The following is an 18,232-nucleotide window of genomic DNA, read 5'->3' as shown; positions in this document are numbered from 1 at the left end:
CTACTTATTTGTATCTTCCTTAATTTCTGTTTTTGTTTTGTTTTGTTAATCCTCATCTGAGAATATTTTCTTTCCATTGGTTTTTAGAGAGAGAGGAAAGGAGGAAGAGAGACAGAGAGAGAGAAACATCGATGTGAGAGAGACATATCTATTGGTTGCCTGCTGCAAGTGCCCTGACCAGGGCTAGGGATCGAGTCTGCAACCAAAGTACGACCCCATGGGCTGACGTTCTAACCACGAGCCAAAGCAGCTAGGGCATCCTCCTCAATTTCTTTCTTCAATGTCCTATAGTTTTCTGAGTATGGATTATCAAGCCAGCAAGAGAAAGACAAACACCATATGATCTCACTTATATGTGGAATCAAAATAAACTGATGAACAAAATAGAACCAGAGGCATGATACACAGAACAGACTGACAGCTGTCAGAGGGGACGGAGGTGGTGAGTACTGGGTGAAAAAGGGTGAAGGGATATGCCAAAGAACATATTTGCATAACCCATTGACACAGACAACAGTGTGTTGATGGCCAAAGGGAAGAGGGGGGCAGGAGCTGCGTGGAGATGGGGAAAGGAAGAGGAAATGGGGACATCTGTAATAGTGTCAACAATAAAAATAAATTTAAAAAATAAAAACAGATAAAAACCTGTGTGACCCGCCTCCCTACCTCCCCCCAAAAATCCTTTAAGTCACTGGTAATATTCTATCTCTTCTGGTGGGTAATGGGCATATATGGATAGTTGTTTTATTACTTTTTTCCCAACTGCATGTATATATTATTCACACTCTTTTGTATATATGAAATATTTCACAATTTAAGAATAAAAGTATTTTTAAGTGAAAAGAAAAAGGCAAATGCCCAAAACATCTGAACACATGTTGAGCTTCCCTGGTAATCAAAGATCTGCAAATTCATTATGAGGATAAGTATTAAAAGCTGAGAGTTTTACATATTATTTGACTCAGCAATACTCACTTTAGCCAAAGGAAAATACAATAGCTGTGATCAAAGACTTTTGCACAAAGTTGTTCATCACAGCATTACTATAATGATTTTTTAAAAGGGTAAAAATCCTTCCATGTTCATTAGAAATAATTAGGATACATCCTCAGAATGAAATATTAAGCAAGCATTAAAACTTTAAAGATTTCACAATATTCTGTTAGGTGAAAACAGCAGAATATAAAATACGATGAATAGTTCTGCTTCTACTCAGGTTGTAAAAAGTCATAAGAGAATGTTGTTCCCATCTGAACAATGAGAAAAAGCTGGGTAATATCCTATATAATAAAAGCCTAATATGCTAAGTGTCCAGTCATCCGGTCATCCGTTCAACCAATCAAAGCGTAATATGCTAAAGGTATGCTAAGGCCACTCAACCACTCGCTATGACGTGCCCTGACCATCAGGGGGCAGACACTCCGACCGGTAGGTTAGCTTGCTGCTGGTGTCCAGCCAATCGGGACTGAGTGAGATGGGCTGGACACCCTGGCCCTGATCATGCACTGGTGGGGTCCCTCAGCCTGGCCTGCACCCTCTCACAATCCAGGACCCCTCAGGGGATGTCAGAGAGCCGGTTTTGGACCGATCCCACAGGCCAGGCCGAGGGACCCCACGGGTGCACAAATTCGTGCGCTGGGCCTCTAGTATCAAATAATAACTTTTCTTGAGCCATCAGAGAGTTGAGGTCACAAGACAACTAAGTAAACTGATTTCCAAAGAGTGGTCATAAGCCCATCCACGAACTTTTGGCAGAGCACAAGAGAAAGAGGTGGCTGCCATAGAAGTAGATAAGAAGAAATCAGCAAAAAATTTAACGAATCTTTAAAAGCCAAGTGTTGGCTAATGTGTCAGTATGGAATGACTTAGAGCCCTAGACAAGGGAGTGTGCGTGCACCGCCACCTCTTTTCTACAGACCTCCACTGGGTTTTTACAAGGAAGGTCAAAGGCAAAGTAGGAGACTAGAGAGAGCTTCCCTACACTGCATAGACATGCAGGAGGTGACGAGCTGGGAGGCAAGCAGAAAGGCTTGCCCTCTTCCCTAGAGTCTTCCCTTGAAAAGTAAAAGTCTTAAGCTGCTGGGGGAGGGCAGAAAACTCTTTGGCCTCTAGGAGCAGAAGAAAGTCCATTGCTTCCTGGAGAAGAATAGAGGTGAAAACCTACTTGTCTCTGCGGGAGAGATAGGGAACTCTTGCACCTCCAGACTTAGTCAAAGAACCATCGCTGCTGAAAGAGAGGTGGAAGCAAAGCATTCTGGTCCCTGGCTTGTGTCCAGGATCTTGCACTATTCCAAAGCAGAGGTCTCCTACTGCTGGGGAGCCAAAAATGCTTAGAAAGCCTTCCCCCCGAAGTTCAGGCACATAGGGCTTGCTAAGACTGATACAGGATCAGGACAACAAAGAAGCCGACAAACCTCCACAACAAGCCACGTACAGAGAAACAAGTAATAGAAGCGCCCACCTCCATTCCCGACCACCTTGGGATAAGGGCAAGAGGAGAGAGAGAGATGTATTCTGTGGTAAAGGTGTACAAGGACAGCTGAAAGCTGAGGGTAAAGCATTAATACTTAGAAATCCCCTCTAGTACCTCAGACTTAAGCACACAATAACAGCAGCCATCCACTGAAGTCTGTGGTGCACTAAAAGTAACCATAGCAACAACAATACCCAAACCCAGCTCACTCCTGATTCACCAACTCAACCTCCACCTTCTGCCATCCACACACATGCTAATGATCTGAAAGAATAGGTATGCCCATTCTCAAGCATTAATCATTTTTACCTTAGTCTCCCGGTTCTTCTAGACATGTCCAACAAATTATAAGGGAAAAAACATTATCAAAAGATGAAGTAATTAATAGAACCAGACTCAAAGATGACTCAGATGTTGCAACTAACAGGGACTTTAAAATAACTACAATTGATATGTTAAATGGATCTAGTGGGAAAGGTGGACAATATGCATGAACAAATGGGAGATGCCAGGAGAGAGATAAAAAGTATAAAAGTGGCCCTAACTGGTTTTGCTCAGTGGATAGAGCGTCAGCCTGCAGACTGAAAGGTCCCAGGTTTGATTCCGGTCAAGGGCATGTACCTTGGTTGTAGGCACATCCCCAGTGGGAGGTGTGCAAGAGGTAGCTGATCGATGTTTCTCTCTCATCAATGTTTCTAACTCTCTATCCCTTTCCCTTGCTCTCTGTAAAAAATCAATAAAATATATTTTTAAAAGTATAAAAGTGTTAAATGCAAATGCTGTACATAAAAAAATACTATCAGAGATGAAAAATCCCTTTGATTTGCTCATTGACAAACCAGACATAGTTAGGAAAAGAATTTGTGAACTTGAAGACATATCAATAGGAATTATTCAAACTGAAATGTAGAGAGAAAATGGAGTGAATGAAACAGAATAGCATTTCTAAGAACTGTGGAATAATATCAAATGGTATATCTGTCATTAAAGTCCCAGAAGAAGAAGAGTGCGAAAGCAAGACCAAAAATAATTTGAAAAGCTAATGACCAAGAATTTTCAAAAATTAATGAAAGAGCCAACAAGTCACAGACCCAAGAAGCCCAAAAAATCTCAAGTGGAGTTACTCCACCCAACAGAAAAACAAACACACCTAGACACATCAAAGTCAAACTGCTGAAACCAAAGATAAAGAAGAAAATCTTTTTTTTTTACATTTTATTTTTTATTTATATTTCCATCACCATTTATCCCCCATATACCCTCTTCCACCACCTCCTCCTACCTGCGATCACCACACTGTTGTCCTGTCCATAAGTTTTTTATTTTTTGCTCAATCCCTTCAGCCACCACCCCAACCAAAGCTTCAATTTCACTAGTAGTGATCTAATCACATTCACTGATTCTTCCTGATTTAGTTTTGGAAGATTATATATTTCTAGGAATCTATCCATTTCTTCCAGATTTCCAATTTGTTGGTATATTTCTTACAATTCTTTGTATTTCTGTGGTGTCAGTTGTTACTTAAGAAGAAAATCTTGAAGGCAGTGAGAAAAAAAAGAAACATCACATGCAGAGGAATAAAGATAAGAATCACAGAACACTTATTAGAAACTATACAAGGCATAAGTCAAGGAATTGACTTCTTATACTACTGAAAGAAAAAACCCTGCCAACCCAGAATTTTATGTCCAGTAAAAATACCTTTCAAAAATGAAGGTAAACAAAAACCTTTAGACAAACAAAGCTGAGAATTTATTGCCAATAAATCTGTGCTACAAGAAATTTTTAAAGGAAATTCTTCCATAGCAAATGGAAATTAGGATTCTCGCATACACACAAAATAGGCTAGAAATGAAATATAGAGGTATATATTAAATAAATATTTTCTTACTTTAATCACTTTAAAATAGTATATAGAGTATGAATTTTTTTTTTTTTGTAAAAAAGAAAGCATAGTGCCCTGGCCAGGTAGCTCAATTGGTTGGAGCATCGTCCCAATGCACCAGGATTGTGGGTTTGATCCTCAGTCAGGGCACATGTAGGGGAAGGGGAGGGCAACCATGGGTGAGTGGAACAACAAATCTATGTTTTTCTCTCTCTTCCCCCTTTCTCTCTCTCAAGTCAATAAAAATTTTTAAAATTAATGAAAGAAAGCATAGCATGATTCATTAAAAAAAAAAACCTTAGAAGTATATACAGCAAAATTTTAACTGCTTTTTTACTAAGTGGAAGAATTGCAAATTATTTTATTTTATCCTTTATAAAGCTTATTTGTATTTTCTAAAATTTCTGTAATGACCTTATAACATTTTGTACTGAAAACAGAATTTTATTCTTATGTTCTGTTTAGATATTTTTTAAAGATAATGTACAGATTTCAAGAGAAATTTTACAAGGTAATTATTGAAAGAAATAATACCTAAAAAATAAATTTTCTGTTATGAAAAGCTTTCTCTGCTTTTTTGCCCTACTATATGGTAAAGAAGAGACAATAAAAAGGCAAAAGGTGGCCCTTTTCTCTGATGCAAAAACCAAGGAAAATAGATCTAACTTTTTAGAGAATAAATAAGGATTAAACAGAAGCCTCTTATAAGGGTTGCTGATGCTCTCTCTACTAGCTGAAGCCTTGGAGTCAGGGCCATGTACATGACTTGAAGGACTGTTTATTCCCAGAAAAGATTAGGAGCTCTACATGGTATACAAAGATAGCCAGGAATTGATAATATCTAAATATTAGTGATAATGATACCTACTTGTACCAAAATGTATTTTATAAACTCCAATATGTTTAAATTTTACATTAAAACCAGCTAAGATTTTATCTCAGCTTTGGGTAATAATGTAATATTTTACTACAGAAAGAATAATTTAGTGCAAACATATGCTATTCTTTTTTGACATGGTTAATTGAGGTCATGAGGAGCAGGAATATTTAGATTCAAGTTCAAAATCCTTGGTACCACCATCTACATGACAGAGTTATTATAAGGATCAGAGATAACATGTGTCAAGACATAATGTAAGTACATAGTAAGCAGTTAATAAATGGAAGCTATAATTGGCTACTGAAGTGCATCGAAAGATGCATGAAGATGTCTTTATTGCCATCAACAGTGAATCTAGGGCAGCACTTTACAGACAGCTGGTCCAGAATTCATTGACACCTGCTGATTAACATGTCTAATATGCTAGTGAGTGAAATATTCAGGTTCCAGACATTTGAGAAACTGTCTCCTCATCCTGCCAGGGGAATTTCGCACATCGAAACAGATGGTCAATGTGGGGAAAGAAAAATGACTGCTAATGCAGTTGGTATATTTTACACATACACATACACAGAGACAAAGGCAAATTTTCCCTCAATCCTCCTAGGAAAAGTATCTCTTACATAGGCAAACCAATGACATTTTGACTTGGAAAATTTTAAAAAGTCAAAACAAGCTGTTGAATTTTGTGCCACAACGGTTTCTCCCCTGCCCAGATTTTTAACCACTAAAATGGGGAAATTTGTTCCATGGTGCTGCAACCTCAATGTGGAATCACCTCTGTCCTATATTCCAGAGTATAATTCAGCTGTTTGGCTGCAGCAGTCAGAGTCTGTTTAGAAAGGCCAAAGGTTAATAAGAGAAGTTAAAGGATGTTTTACCTCTTCCATCTTCCATTGACTTTTAACAAAAGGAATCTGATGAAACATAGTTCACACCGCTTTAGTTTTTATCATGTCCTTGGAATTTAAGAGATTCACAATTTTAATCTCTGACAACAACAGCTCGATGCAGGGGACATTAATCAAAGAAAAACATATTTCATTTTCAAAATTTTTATAGAGTCAGGATGAGGTGCAACAGTTTGAGGTGAGGGCAGAGTGGGAGAAAAGATTCCAGGGCTCAAGCTGTTAGCCAAATGTAGAGTGTCCCTCAAAAATGGAAGAGAAAATTCAAGGAGAGGGAATATTTACATACACAAGGAACAAGGAACATATGAAAAGAGTCCATCAGAGCCAGACAATGAAGTGAGGGGAGAATACCAGAAGACAAAAAGTCCTCTTCTCCCCGCCAAAAAAAGAGAGTCTGCCTCAGAAATAAACTAAATGTCTTATTGTTCTCTAATAAAGCTGGGCGAGAGGAAGAACATGCTGGCATTGAGAACACATGTGACAGATGATGGAAAATGTCTCCATGCACCGAGAAGGGCACAAAGGGAGGAACAAAGCCCTCTGGAAGGTGAAGACACAAAGACTGTGGGGACAGAAGGAGGCAAATAGACAAGAGGGAGTGAACCAAAAACAGGTTCATGAGACAGGGACTGAGTAACAGGAGAGATGAAATGGGGCACAGCAAAGGCAGGGGGCAGATGCATGGGGGGGGGGGGGGTGGCGGGCGGGCTTCCTCCTGACACCCTCAAACCCAAATGGAGGAGCTCCAGTACCTCCAGAATCTGGTTCTCTTACACACTGTCCGATCTCCAGCACCTAGAACAATGCCTGGTATCTAGTGAGTGCTCAAAACACAGGTGGTGAATGAAAAGTGATACCTGCAGAGAAGAGAAGGAAGCTGAATCCCCTGAGAAAGGCCGTGTGCCGCATGGCTTCCATCACTCAGGTGTGAGTAGGCAGAGAGGATACCAGAGAGCTGGGCTCTCTTACATCATGGCTGAGTGATACTCACTTTGGGGCCAGTTTGGTTTTGCTGTTGGAGGGCCGTCAAGGACCCAAGTGAAATAGGCACTGGTTAGAACAAGGATTAACTAATGAGCAAGGGAGTCACAGAGAGTCATTGTGCTTAAAAGGCCCTGCCTCCATGTCTGTCCCCAAATCTCACCCACATGTTTAGATGGTTGAATATCTCATCATCCAGGGCATCTCCTTTAGTGATGGTTTCTATGAGTTTTCTGCAAAATACACCCAGCTCGCCAATGCTATAATAGGCTCACCCATTCAAGGTCACCAATATTTAGACATAAATTGTTCCATTAACTTAGCAACTCATCTGGTAGGGCCCCAAGGAAAATGGACTCAAAACACAGAAACCCCCAAGAGCCCAACATGGAAGCCTGATGAAAGGGGTTGGGTCAAGGGAGATGGAGTCAGGCTGGTTGTAAATCACCAGTGACTCATCCCACTCCCTATGGGATCTCCCAAGTGGGAAGACAAGGCTGGGGGTAGTGTGCAGAGAAATGAAGATGAGTCAATTGTAGACTGATTTGACTGCTCAGCCCTGGCTATATGATGGTCACCAACAGAGAAATACATCCAGGTCTCAAACAGATAGGAATGACATCTATCTATATAAAAGGCTAAGCGACTGTTGCAACCGAACAGACAACCCATCAGGCTGCGTGGGGCAACCTGGCCGGCAGGGGTATTAGTGAGGGGAGACCAAGTGACTGAGCAGCAGGCTGCATGGGGAGACTAGGCCAGCAGGGGGGTTAGTGAGGGGCGACCAAACGACTGAGCAACAGGCTGCGTAGGGCAACCAAACGACTGAGCAACAGGCTGCATGGGGCAACCATGCCGACAGGGGGGGCAGTTGGGGGTAACCAGGCCGGGGGGGTGGCAGTTAGGGGCAACCAGGCAGGCAGGCAGGCAGGCAGGTGAGCAGTTAGAGCCAGTGGTCCAGGATTGTGAGAGGGATGTCTGACTGCCAGTTTAGGCCCGATCCCCGGGATCGGGCCTAAACCGGCAGTCGGACATCCCCCAAGGGGTCCCAGATTGGAGAGAGTGCAGGCTGGGCTGAGGGGACCCTACCCCGCCCCCCTGCGTAAATTTTGTGCACTGGGCCTCTAGTTAAGTCATAAAAAGGAAGAAAACACTGAGAGATGCCATGTTCATTCTAAAAAAACAAACAAACAAACAAACAAAAAAAACTAATAATAACAGATGAGGGGACAAATTGAGATGAAACAATGAAACAGGCCTCAAAAAGATTCCAGCCATTCAAGTGCCTTTCTGGAGTGGCAAGATTTATTCATTTTCATCTCTTCCCAGGACACCAAAACAGAAGCGTTTTACTCTTCTGAATAATTCCATCCATTTTTGTCTTCGTTTATCCCATCACCACAGTGATGAGTCAAGGACCTTGTTTTCATGTGTCTGCACTAGACTAGCACCCTCTTTAATGACTTATGGGAGTGTCTGCATGCTACTTCTAAAGGAATTTTTTTAAAAATCTAAGACGGGAATCAATGGGGTAAGCAAAGCATTAGGAGAAACACAATCTGAATCTTATCCTCATTCTGTCATCTCAGAAGAGGATTTGAGATTCCAGTTTCTACTTACTAAGGGAGGCAGAGAGGCTACTCACTTGCTTCACAAAAGTGCTCTAGACTGAGAAACATGTAACGGCCAATCATTTTGCTAAAGGCAGAACAATTAAAGAACTATGGCAGAGACTGCTAATTGCTGAACCCATGTTGATTCACCCTTCCTTCCATACAAATAAAACCAGGATTTTACTCAAGAGTGCAACTTATCAAGAGACTACACTTCCCAGTTTCCCTTGAGTGCAGATAAAGTCAACCAGGGGTAAGTGGATAGGCCAGGTGTCTTCTGGGAAAGCTCCTTAGAGGTGACTGACTTAACTGTGTGGTGTCACCTCACCCTCACCCCCACCCCCACCTTCCTCTGTTTGGAGCATTAACCTTGAACAATAAAATGAAGGAACGAAAGCCACAGGCTAAGGATGGTGGAGCAGAAAGACAAAAGAATACTGTTCTCTCCTGACCTCGTGCTACTGCTCCACCCTGGATCGCCACAATATTGGAGAGAAATACAAGTCCATCTTATTTGAGCCAACAAAATTCCTAATGGATAGACCCACTGCCAGCCGTTGGAGTAGCTTCCTTCTAGGCTCACCCCCAACATTGGCAGGGCCCAGGCCAAGAGTCAAGATGTGGACGCCTAGCCGGTGGCTCCCCTTCTCTTCCTGTCTCTGGTTCTGTCCACTTTGTGTGGACATCCGAGCTCACGCTTCTAAGCTCATCCCCAGGCTAACACTGCTCCTTGGCCACTCTTCAGGCCTCGGGTACCCATGCTTTCCACCAGGAGGAAAAAAGCCTGGGAGAGGTTGGGGTAGGCTCTGGTACTGAGTGCAAGGACATTTGAGCAAGGAGTTCCAGGGTCCTGGGAACCCAAGGCATTGTCTAGAAGTGGAAGGAGGCTCCAGGCCTGTGATCTCCTCACCCTGTGAGAAGTGTGGCCCTTGAAGGCACAGGACCTAGGGCAGGGGTCCCAGTTGCCAGGCTCTCTCCCTCTTGCCTCCTAATCCCTGTCTTTTCATCATTCACAACGTGACAGTAGAGCAAAACTTGAAGTAATCCGGTTAACTACTTGTTATAAGAACCTTGGTAAAAATGACCTTTTAGAGCAGTGGTTCTCAACCTTTCTAATGCCGCGACCCCTTAATACAGTTCCTCATGTTGTGGTGACCCCCAACCATAAAATTATTTTCGTTGCTACTTCATAACTGTAATTTTGCTACTGTTATGAATCATAATGTAAATATCTGTGTTTTCCGATGGTCTTAGGCGACCCTAAGCGGCTGAGAACCGCTGCTGTAGAGCCTAAGACCATCGGAAAACACAGATATTTACATTATGATTCATAACAGTAGCAAAATTACAGTTATGAAGTAGCAACGAAAATAATTTTATGGCTGGGGGTCACCACAACATGAGGAACTATATTAAAGGGTCACGGCATTAGAAAGGTTGAGAACCACTGTTTTAGAGGAAAAGTCTGGAACTATAGCTTGAACTGTGTTGTTTTCCTCTCATCCTTAACGCCACTACAACCTTCTCTCTTTATGAGACTGCATAATGAAAAGTTGATCAAGCCTGGTTCCTGGCAAGCTTTTCTTTGGTGAGTTGGATGGCTAAGCACAAGTTTATCAATCAACTGCAATATTGGTGCTAGTGTACTGAATGAAGGAAGAGTCTCTAAATCCTTGGTCTCTGTCATTTGCACATCTACCTACTTGAGGAAACTAAGTGGCATTTATCTGGATCTGTTTGTACAAACACTGCATCTGGGAAGGGACTGGAATCAGTTTCAAACCCTGGCTACCAATATTGGAACAGAGACTTGCCCTCAGAGTGGGAGCAGGTGGGAACTCCATAAGGTGTGCCACTGAAATGACCCAGGACGGGCCCCAAACATGCAGGGCACCTTTCTCTGTTACTTAGGAAGCCCTGAGCTCAGCCTAGGGTAGCAAAGACTGAGACCTGCTGTGGCAGTGCCACTGACAATGGGATCCAACCTCCAATTCACACACTAAGCACAAGGACTCATTCCTTGAGGAATCTGTCTCCTCTTCGTGGCCTGACTGGCAGGACCAGTAAAGCTGGCTTCACAAACATGAAAATACCCACACCGTTGCACTTTCTCTGTGCATCTTGAAAGCTATTTTCCTTTAGTTCAGTAATTCTCAGCCTTATTTCGCATTTCGGATCTCTGTGTTCTCTAGGCTGGATAATTACCAAAGGACATGAGTTCTCACCCTCACTTCAGAGAACTGGCATGGCCCTTCAAACAGCGAGACAGAATGAAAAGACCACTGAGCGAATAATCTTGATACAGATTGAATGTTTGTGTCCCCTCAGAATTCATATACCGAAACGTAATCCCCAATGCAATGGGCATTAAGAAGTGGGGCTGTTGAGAGGTGATTAGATCAAGAAGGTGGAGGCATCATAAATGGGATTTGTGTCCTTAAAAAAGAGACCCCAGGGAACAGGGGGAAAACCCCACACAAAGAGACCCCAGAGAGCTCCTCAGGGGAAGACACAGTGAGAAGACAATTGCCTATGAGCCAGGAAGAGAGCTCTCACCAGACACAGAATCTAACGATACCTTCATCTTGGACTCACCAGCCTCCAGAACTAAATGTGAGAATTAAATGTTCAGTCTTCTAAGCCACCTAGTTTATGTTATCTTTGTTACAGCAGCTCAGAGAGATGGAGATTATATCCCCAGCTTTCTATCAATATTTTGTTGACTAGCTTCCCTATAGGAAAAGTGATTTGTAAGGTACCTCCTAGCTCTAAGGTGCAATGGTGCTATACAGTGCTATGAAATAACAGACATATTAAATATCCTTTCCCCCATCCTCATCTAATTTCTTCTTATCTGTCAGGTCTTGGCTTAGAAGCTAGTCCACCCCATAGGCCTTCCCTCCCTCTCCCCAGCCGGCAGTGTGGGCTAGGAGACTCTTCTCTGTGTTCCCATGGTGCTCTGGACTACCTTATTTAAAGTTGTATCCTCAGCACCAATTTCCAGTAGGAACTCAATGACACAGTATATGAAATGATGAAATAAGGGGATGGTTTCTGATAGCTACCACCCCCTTGGTCACTGGACTAGTGATGAAAGATGTTCTGAGATAACTATTCATGGAACATGCTGAAATAGTCTTTGTTCTTCTGCCTGCATTTGGACATATGTACCCTGAGTACACACTTAATGAATAAGATTACAGTACCACTTTTTTTTTTCAGGGGAAAAATGAAAAGAAATCTTCCATTTTTATGGTCAGAGAAACACAGACTATTATACTTAGCTCAGTTATCATTAATAAAATAGAAGATCCTTTACCTTCTCTTCTGAGCTCTTCAAATTAATCTAAGGCCTGGTTGTCCCAAAGCATTACTAATTGTATAGCAACATCGTTTATATCACAAAATTGGAAATGATATCATGTCCAGTCAAAGAGTGATGGTTAAGTAAACTATGACACTAAATAAACTGGTGAACACATGCAGCTACTGACAATGTGCCCACAATATAACCTGAAGTTAAAGGGGAGACATACATTACCTATGCCGTGTGACTGCCATCATGTGAAACACACTAAATAGATACATACAATATAGAAAGATATACTACAGAATATTCAGAATGACTATGTTTATGTGTTAGAACTATGGATTATTTTCTTTCTATGTTTCCGAATTTTTCAGATTTTTCTCATGGTGAAAATAAAAATCAAAAATCATTTCATTGTTAATTAAAAACATCTTGCTCTTTTCTGCTAGGAAAGTTTTGGCTATTGACACTGGGTGTGTCCGCTTGAATGAACTGAATAGAGGAGCAGAGAGAAGACCCTGTGGTACAATCAAAGCAGGGGATGGAAGCATATGGAATCCTCTGGAGCAGCAACTAACTGCCTGTGTAATAGTCACTGATCTAAGCTCTTCCTACATGCCAGGCATTGCCCGTACATTTTTTTTTTCTCATTTGTCCTCGTAAACATTGTAGGACATGGGTACTAGTGTTACTGCCATCTTCTAGCCAAAACCGAGCCTGAGATTGGTCAGTTCTTTGGCCAGTATGAGGGGGAGCCGCAGAGTTGACCCTGGGTAGTCTGTCTCCATGGTCTGACATTTTCTCACTGTGCTCTACTGCCCCCTTCAATGAGGCAGCAGCGGCTGAGGGGAAGCCGAGCATAATTCTAAGCCACACTTCATTTCATGCAATGATCTGTGCCAACAAAGGCACAGCTGCTAGTCCCGTCTTTAGGAGAGTCTATTCAGATAAGCCTTCAAATAACTCTTGCTTGTCAGTGGAATGGTCTCTAGTAGCCACTTGTTCACTATATTATCTCGGGGTGCTAACGAGAGGGTGAGCCATAAACTGTCCTTCTTTGGGACAATATGCTCAGCTTTGAATATAAGACATAATTCCAATGCTTTGGGGCAACAGCCTCCTTTATAAATGCTCTCATGGCCAGCTCTGCAGCCCCAGATCAACATGGATACATTCCGTGCCAGCTTCCCACTTTAAAAGTGGGTAATGGTTGCTCTCTCCTTGCCAGCACCATTATAGGCAACCTTTCTCCATGCTCTTGCTGAAAGTACATTCACCTTGCAAATGACGGATGACGCCCCGCTGACCCCATTAGCGCACACAGCACTGGGAGGCTCTCTATTTCACAGTCACATTTCCTATGCACAGGAACCGGTGGTGTAACATTTCTAGAAGGGAGGGGAGGGGAGACTTCACTACAGGAGCATTCTAGGAGAACAGAGCAGGATACCCAGGGCGAGTCTGGTCCTGCTGGAGTCAGGCGTATCACTAACGCACAGTGTCTTCCACCCTCCCTGCCACCTCAGGGAAACGTGAATGGGGGAGCGGGGAACTACAGAAACAGTCCATGAAGTGAGCCAAGCAGATTGGCCTGAAGGAAGCGACACTGGGCTTAAGGGAAATCCATTTCAAATTAAATTTAAATTAAAAACAAATGTGTGAGCAGGGAAACCTTAATGAGCAAAAGGAAAACAACTAAACAGAGAAATCCTAACAAGAAGACTGAATCGAATCATCAGAGAAGGTGCCATGAGGACAACTACTGGAGGATATAATTGCGTCCATTGTACCCTGTCTCTGGGTCCCGTCCCCCGAGGGACAGCCCTGTGGTGTCCATTCACTTACTTTCTCTGGAACCGGACCACAGGATCAGCCAGCAGGTCAGTGACATCCAGGTTTCTCCCCTTCTCGATGACATCTCGATGCTTCCGAACAAACAGCCACCCGATGTGGGAGAAGAAGAAGCCCCGGCGGGCGTTGTGGGGGTCAGCGTCAGTCTCCGAGTACTTGTGGTGGACTCGATGGTCCCTGGACCACTCGAAGATGTCGTTCTGCAGAGAGAATGCAGACCCTAAGTAAAGACACAATGCACCCTGGCACTTTCTCGAAAGCATCCCAACCTCCCCCTGCCCCCCTCCTCACCATCCGCACCACTGACTTCCACTTGCTCCTGTCCTCAGCCTCAAGTTCAATCCCTGGGGTTTTTCTGGGGTGGCTCCCATTAAAAACAAGAGTAAATCCTCACTCACTCTAAGAGGGATCTTAGCTTGTGTTTGGGGTGTGCCCACTGCAGGAGGCTCAGACTTATTGGGTGAACTAGTGGGGAAACCTGAAAGAAAGTTCTGGAGCAGGCTATTGAAGTCTCCTGAGAGATCATTCATGAAGAACAGAGAGATAGGATGAAGTCTCAGGATGAAGTCTTGGTTGTCGGAGGTTGAGTATGAAAAGGGGTTGGTTCTTGGCCCAGAACTCTCTGCCCTCGCTCTGCCCTCACACCCATTCTTTAATGGCCTTGATGTCCAACTTAAAGGAGAGCAGGAAGCCAGCAAGTAAAAACTCAAAGAGCTGCTTCACCAAATCGCTGAAAAATACCAAGGCACAAATAACATTGCTTACGGACTGCTCTAACAGTGTCACAGAAAGGCAGGGGAGGTGACTTTCTTGAGGAATCTGGTGTATTTGGCCATAACCACCAAGTGAAGAAGCAGCAGTGCCCAAGGGGCGGGCTGGATACCAAGAGAGACTCTGCTGCCCATGGAAGGAGAAACATCAGAGTCCAGCAGATTCTGCCAAACTCTCAGGGTGAGGCTCAGGCACACATGGGGACACACTCTGTTGACCCTCTTGTGATGGGAGACATGGGATAGTGCCAGGGGGCTGAAGGTCCTGTGTGAGCTATCAGGGGCAAAACCAAAGGCATTTAGGGGAGTATTGGTAATGACACCTTATCTATAGCCATGGGCCAGTGAAGTCTATAGACCTCTAATGTGTGCTCAGTTTTGTTGTTATCCGATAACGTTTTTAAAACTTTGAGAAGGCAAATTCGGTTGAAAGTGATGCTTTTAATAGGAAAATTAACCTGAAAATAATTTTAAAAAAACTTTATATAGTATATAAGCTCTTTTGTGAAAAATATAAAAATTAAGGCAATAATGTTTGATACCATAGTATCAGAACTTAGTCATGTTTTCATTAAGAATCTGCTATTTCACAGACATTGGTTTCATTCTGCTGATGAGAAGAAAGGAAACTATTTTATTCTAAAAGTTCTAACAATTATTTTAATCAAAATGGGGTTCGTTGAGTTTTTGGTTTCTCTGGCTCACCTAGTGCTACTAAAAGGCTACTCAACCTTGTGCATCCTACAGCGCCATTGAAAACTTTTAAAGGTTGCTTAACCCATGGGTATAGCAAACTTTACCCAAAGGAGAGGTAGAAAGATCTTAAGAAGTATATGCTCAGCTTAAATATAAAGAGAGAAAATGGGTGCTTAGCAGTTTGTATAAGGAAAAATGTACAGCCTGGTTTATTGTGGTAGAAAAAGAGGTCTTTGGATTTTACATATATTTAAACAGAGTGTATAGGAAAGAGTGAATGCATTTATTATTTATAATCTCAGAATGTGTAGTTGGGAAGAAATTTCAAATGTCAGTCAAGACCACTGCAGCCCAGAATAATTTATTCCTTTTGCATTAGTTTATTGCTTTTATTGCAGTGCCCATCTGGACATAGGAAGAAAGAGGAGCCCTCTCTCCCCAGTTCAGATGGAAAAATTAGGGCTTAGAAGACATTTACTCACGTTCATCTACTAAGTGCCAGCAGTAATGGAACAAAACAGTCCTTCGTTCACGTTCCTTTCAATGAGATATAACCCTTATTCTCCAAATTCAATGGCAAGGAGGGGGGTATCTTTGACAAAAATCTCTCATTTTTTTATTAAAAGGTTATGCTGATTCTTTAATCTATCACAGTGCAATTTTTTAAAAACTTTAAGTTATGAGTTCCAAAGTGCTAGAAACATTATTCTCACAAAATTAAGCATAATATGACGAAAAAAGAATGATGATGAGGACAAATTGGAACAGAGATATTTATTTATTTTAATTCCTCCTACCTGGATACCTTCCCGACAGAAGCCACTCTGACTGTAACGTTGGAACGAAGCCCAGGTTTGGCCACATCCCAAATAATCAAGCACACAATCGAGCCAAAAATACTCTTAAGATGTGTGGTAAAAATCCTTTGTTATTGTTTTGTTTTTAACACTAAAGCTGACTCCAGTGAAAAAGGGACTCAAAGAACAAGATGTCAGCCAACAATAGGGCAGAAAGGGAACAAAATTCATACGTTCACTCAGGGGCCTTTCCTTCCAACTCATCTGCACTTTGCTTCTATCCTGGACTGACGTGGAGTGGGAGCCGGTCTGTGAGCAGCATTTGGGCTTGATGAAAAGCTGTGTAAACCTAGCGTGTGTTTGGTACAGTCACTATGTGCAGAAGGGAAAGCTGGGGGCTGATGAGGAGGGAGAGATGGCTAAGCCAACTTCAGGAGGTGGGGGTGAGAGGAAACACCCCGCCATCGCCAGGGCAATATCCTGGACATCTCTCTTCCTCCCAGTGTTTGCATAGTGCTAATTACTCTTGTCTGGAACTATGTGCGCTACCCCATCATCCCCGCTTCACAGAAAAGGAAAAAAAAAGGGGGGTACAGAGAGATGGTGAACTTGCATCAATGAGCTGACACTCAAGCATGTGGATCCCGTCTGTGCATGCCCTGTGTGCACATTTTGACAGCAGCAACTTCTGAAACCTAAAGACTTACATAGTCTAACAAATCAACAAATCGTTCAATTTGCAACTTAAGAGTTTATACTTAACGGTGGGTTCTGGTAGATCACAGTCTTACTACATAACCCCATTACCTTCAAAAGTAGACATTCACCACATGTTTACTGATCATTCCTGACCAAGAACTGGAGTGGAGAACGGAGCTACCCTAGATCTAAGACCCCTGAGTATAACTGAGGCACAGGCAGGGCGGGGAGCGGAAGAGGAAGAAGAAGAGAGCAGATTAGGAGTGCACAGCTCAGGTGGTAGGTTTTATTACATGAGGAGCCACACCATGTCCTACTTTGTGCTGTCCAAGAGAAATATAATACAAGCCATATATGTAATTAAATTTTTTCTAGTAGCAACATTAAAAAAATGAAAAGAAACAAATAAAATTAATTTTAATAACATATTTTATTTAACATATTTTAAATGACATTCCAATACATGATTAGCATGTTATTAATGAGATATTTTACTTTTTTTCCTGTACCAATTCTTCAAAATTGGGTGTGTCTTTTATACTTCTAGCACACCTCAATTTGGACTAGCCAGAGTTCAAAGTGCTCAGTAGCCAGCCACATGTGGCTAGTGGCTACCATATTGGACAGTGAAGTTCTAACTCATAATTTATATGCTTTTCTATGTGTGTGCTATACTTTTTAAAGTTTTTAAAAATCCTATATAATAAAAGCCTAATATGCTAAGTGTCCAGTAGACCAGTCGGCTGTTCAACCAATCAAAGTATAATATGCTAATGATATGCTAAGGCCACTCAACCACTCGCTATGACGTGCACTGACCACCAGGGGGCAGACGCTCTGACCAGTAGGTTAGCTTGCTGCTGGGGTCCAGCCAATGGGGACTGAATGAGACCAGCCAGACATGCCGTGGAGCCCTCCCATGGTCTCTCCCCAGCTGGCCAACCTCATGTGTCTCTCCCTGGCCCCAATCATGCACTGGTGGTATCCCTTGGCCTGGCCTGCGCCCTCTCACAATCCAGGACCCCTCGGAGGATGTCAAAGAGCTGGTTTCAGCCTGATCCTGCAGGCCAGGCCAAGGGACCCCACTGGTGCATGAATTCGTGCAGCGTGCCTCTAGTAAAATAAATAAAAAATTTAAAAGTTTTAAAAATTCAATGTTGCTTACTGATGAGAATGTGAAATTGGCACAAACCAGGTGAATGGCAAATGGGCTGCACATATCAAAAGTGTTAAAATTGTGCATATGTAAAATCTAACAATTTGTTTTCTTTATCTTAAGGAAATAATCAGGGTGTGTGCAAAGATTTAAACACAAAGATGCTCACTGCCGTGAAAACATGGAAAAGCCCTGAATTTCCACTTAAGA

General features: G+C 42.5%; 1 protein-coding gene across 1 annotated transcript in view; it reads right to left on the bottom strand.

Moving 5' to 3' along the window:
* SCD5 (stearoyl-CoA desaturase 5) overlaps positions 1–18,232 on the bottom strand; it is a 143,096-nt gene that overhangs the window by 27,483 nt on the left and 97,381 nt on the right. The window contains exon 3 of the mRNA XM_079778129.1: positions 13,899–14,104. Within this exon, the coding sequence (XP_079634255.1) occupies positions 13,899–14,104 (206 nt within the window). The remainder of the gene's footprint in view (positions 1–13,898; positions 14,105–18,232) is intronic.

The sequence above is a fragment of the Cnephaeus nilssonii genome, assembly GCF_951640355.1.
Source record: "Cnephaeus nilssonii genome assembly, chromosome: 1".
In the NCBI taxonomy this organism is placed as follows: domain Eukaryota; kingdom Metazoa; phylum Chordata; class Mammalia; order Chiroptera; family Vespertilionidae; genus Cnephaeus; species Cnephaeus nilssonii.
This window is presented reverse-complemented; position numbering and strand designations above follow the sequence as displayed.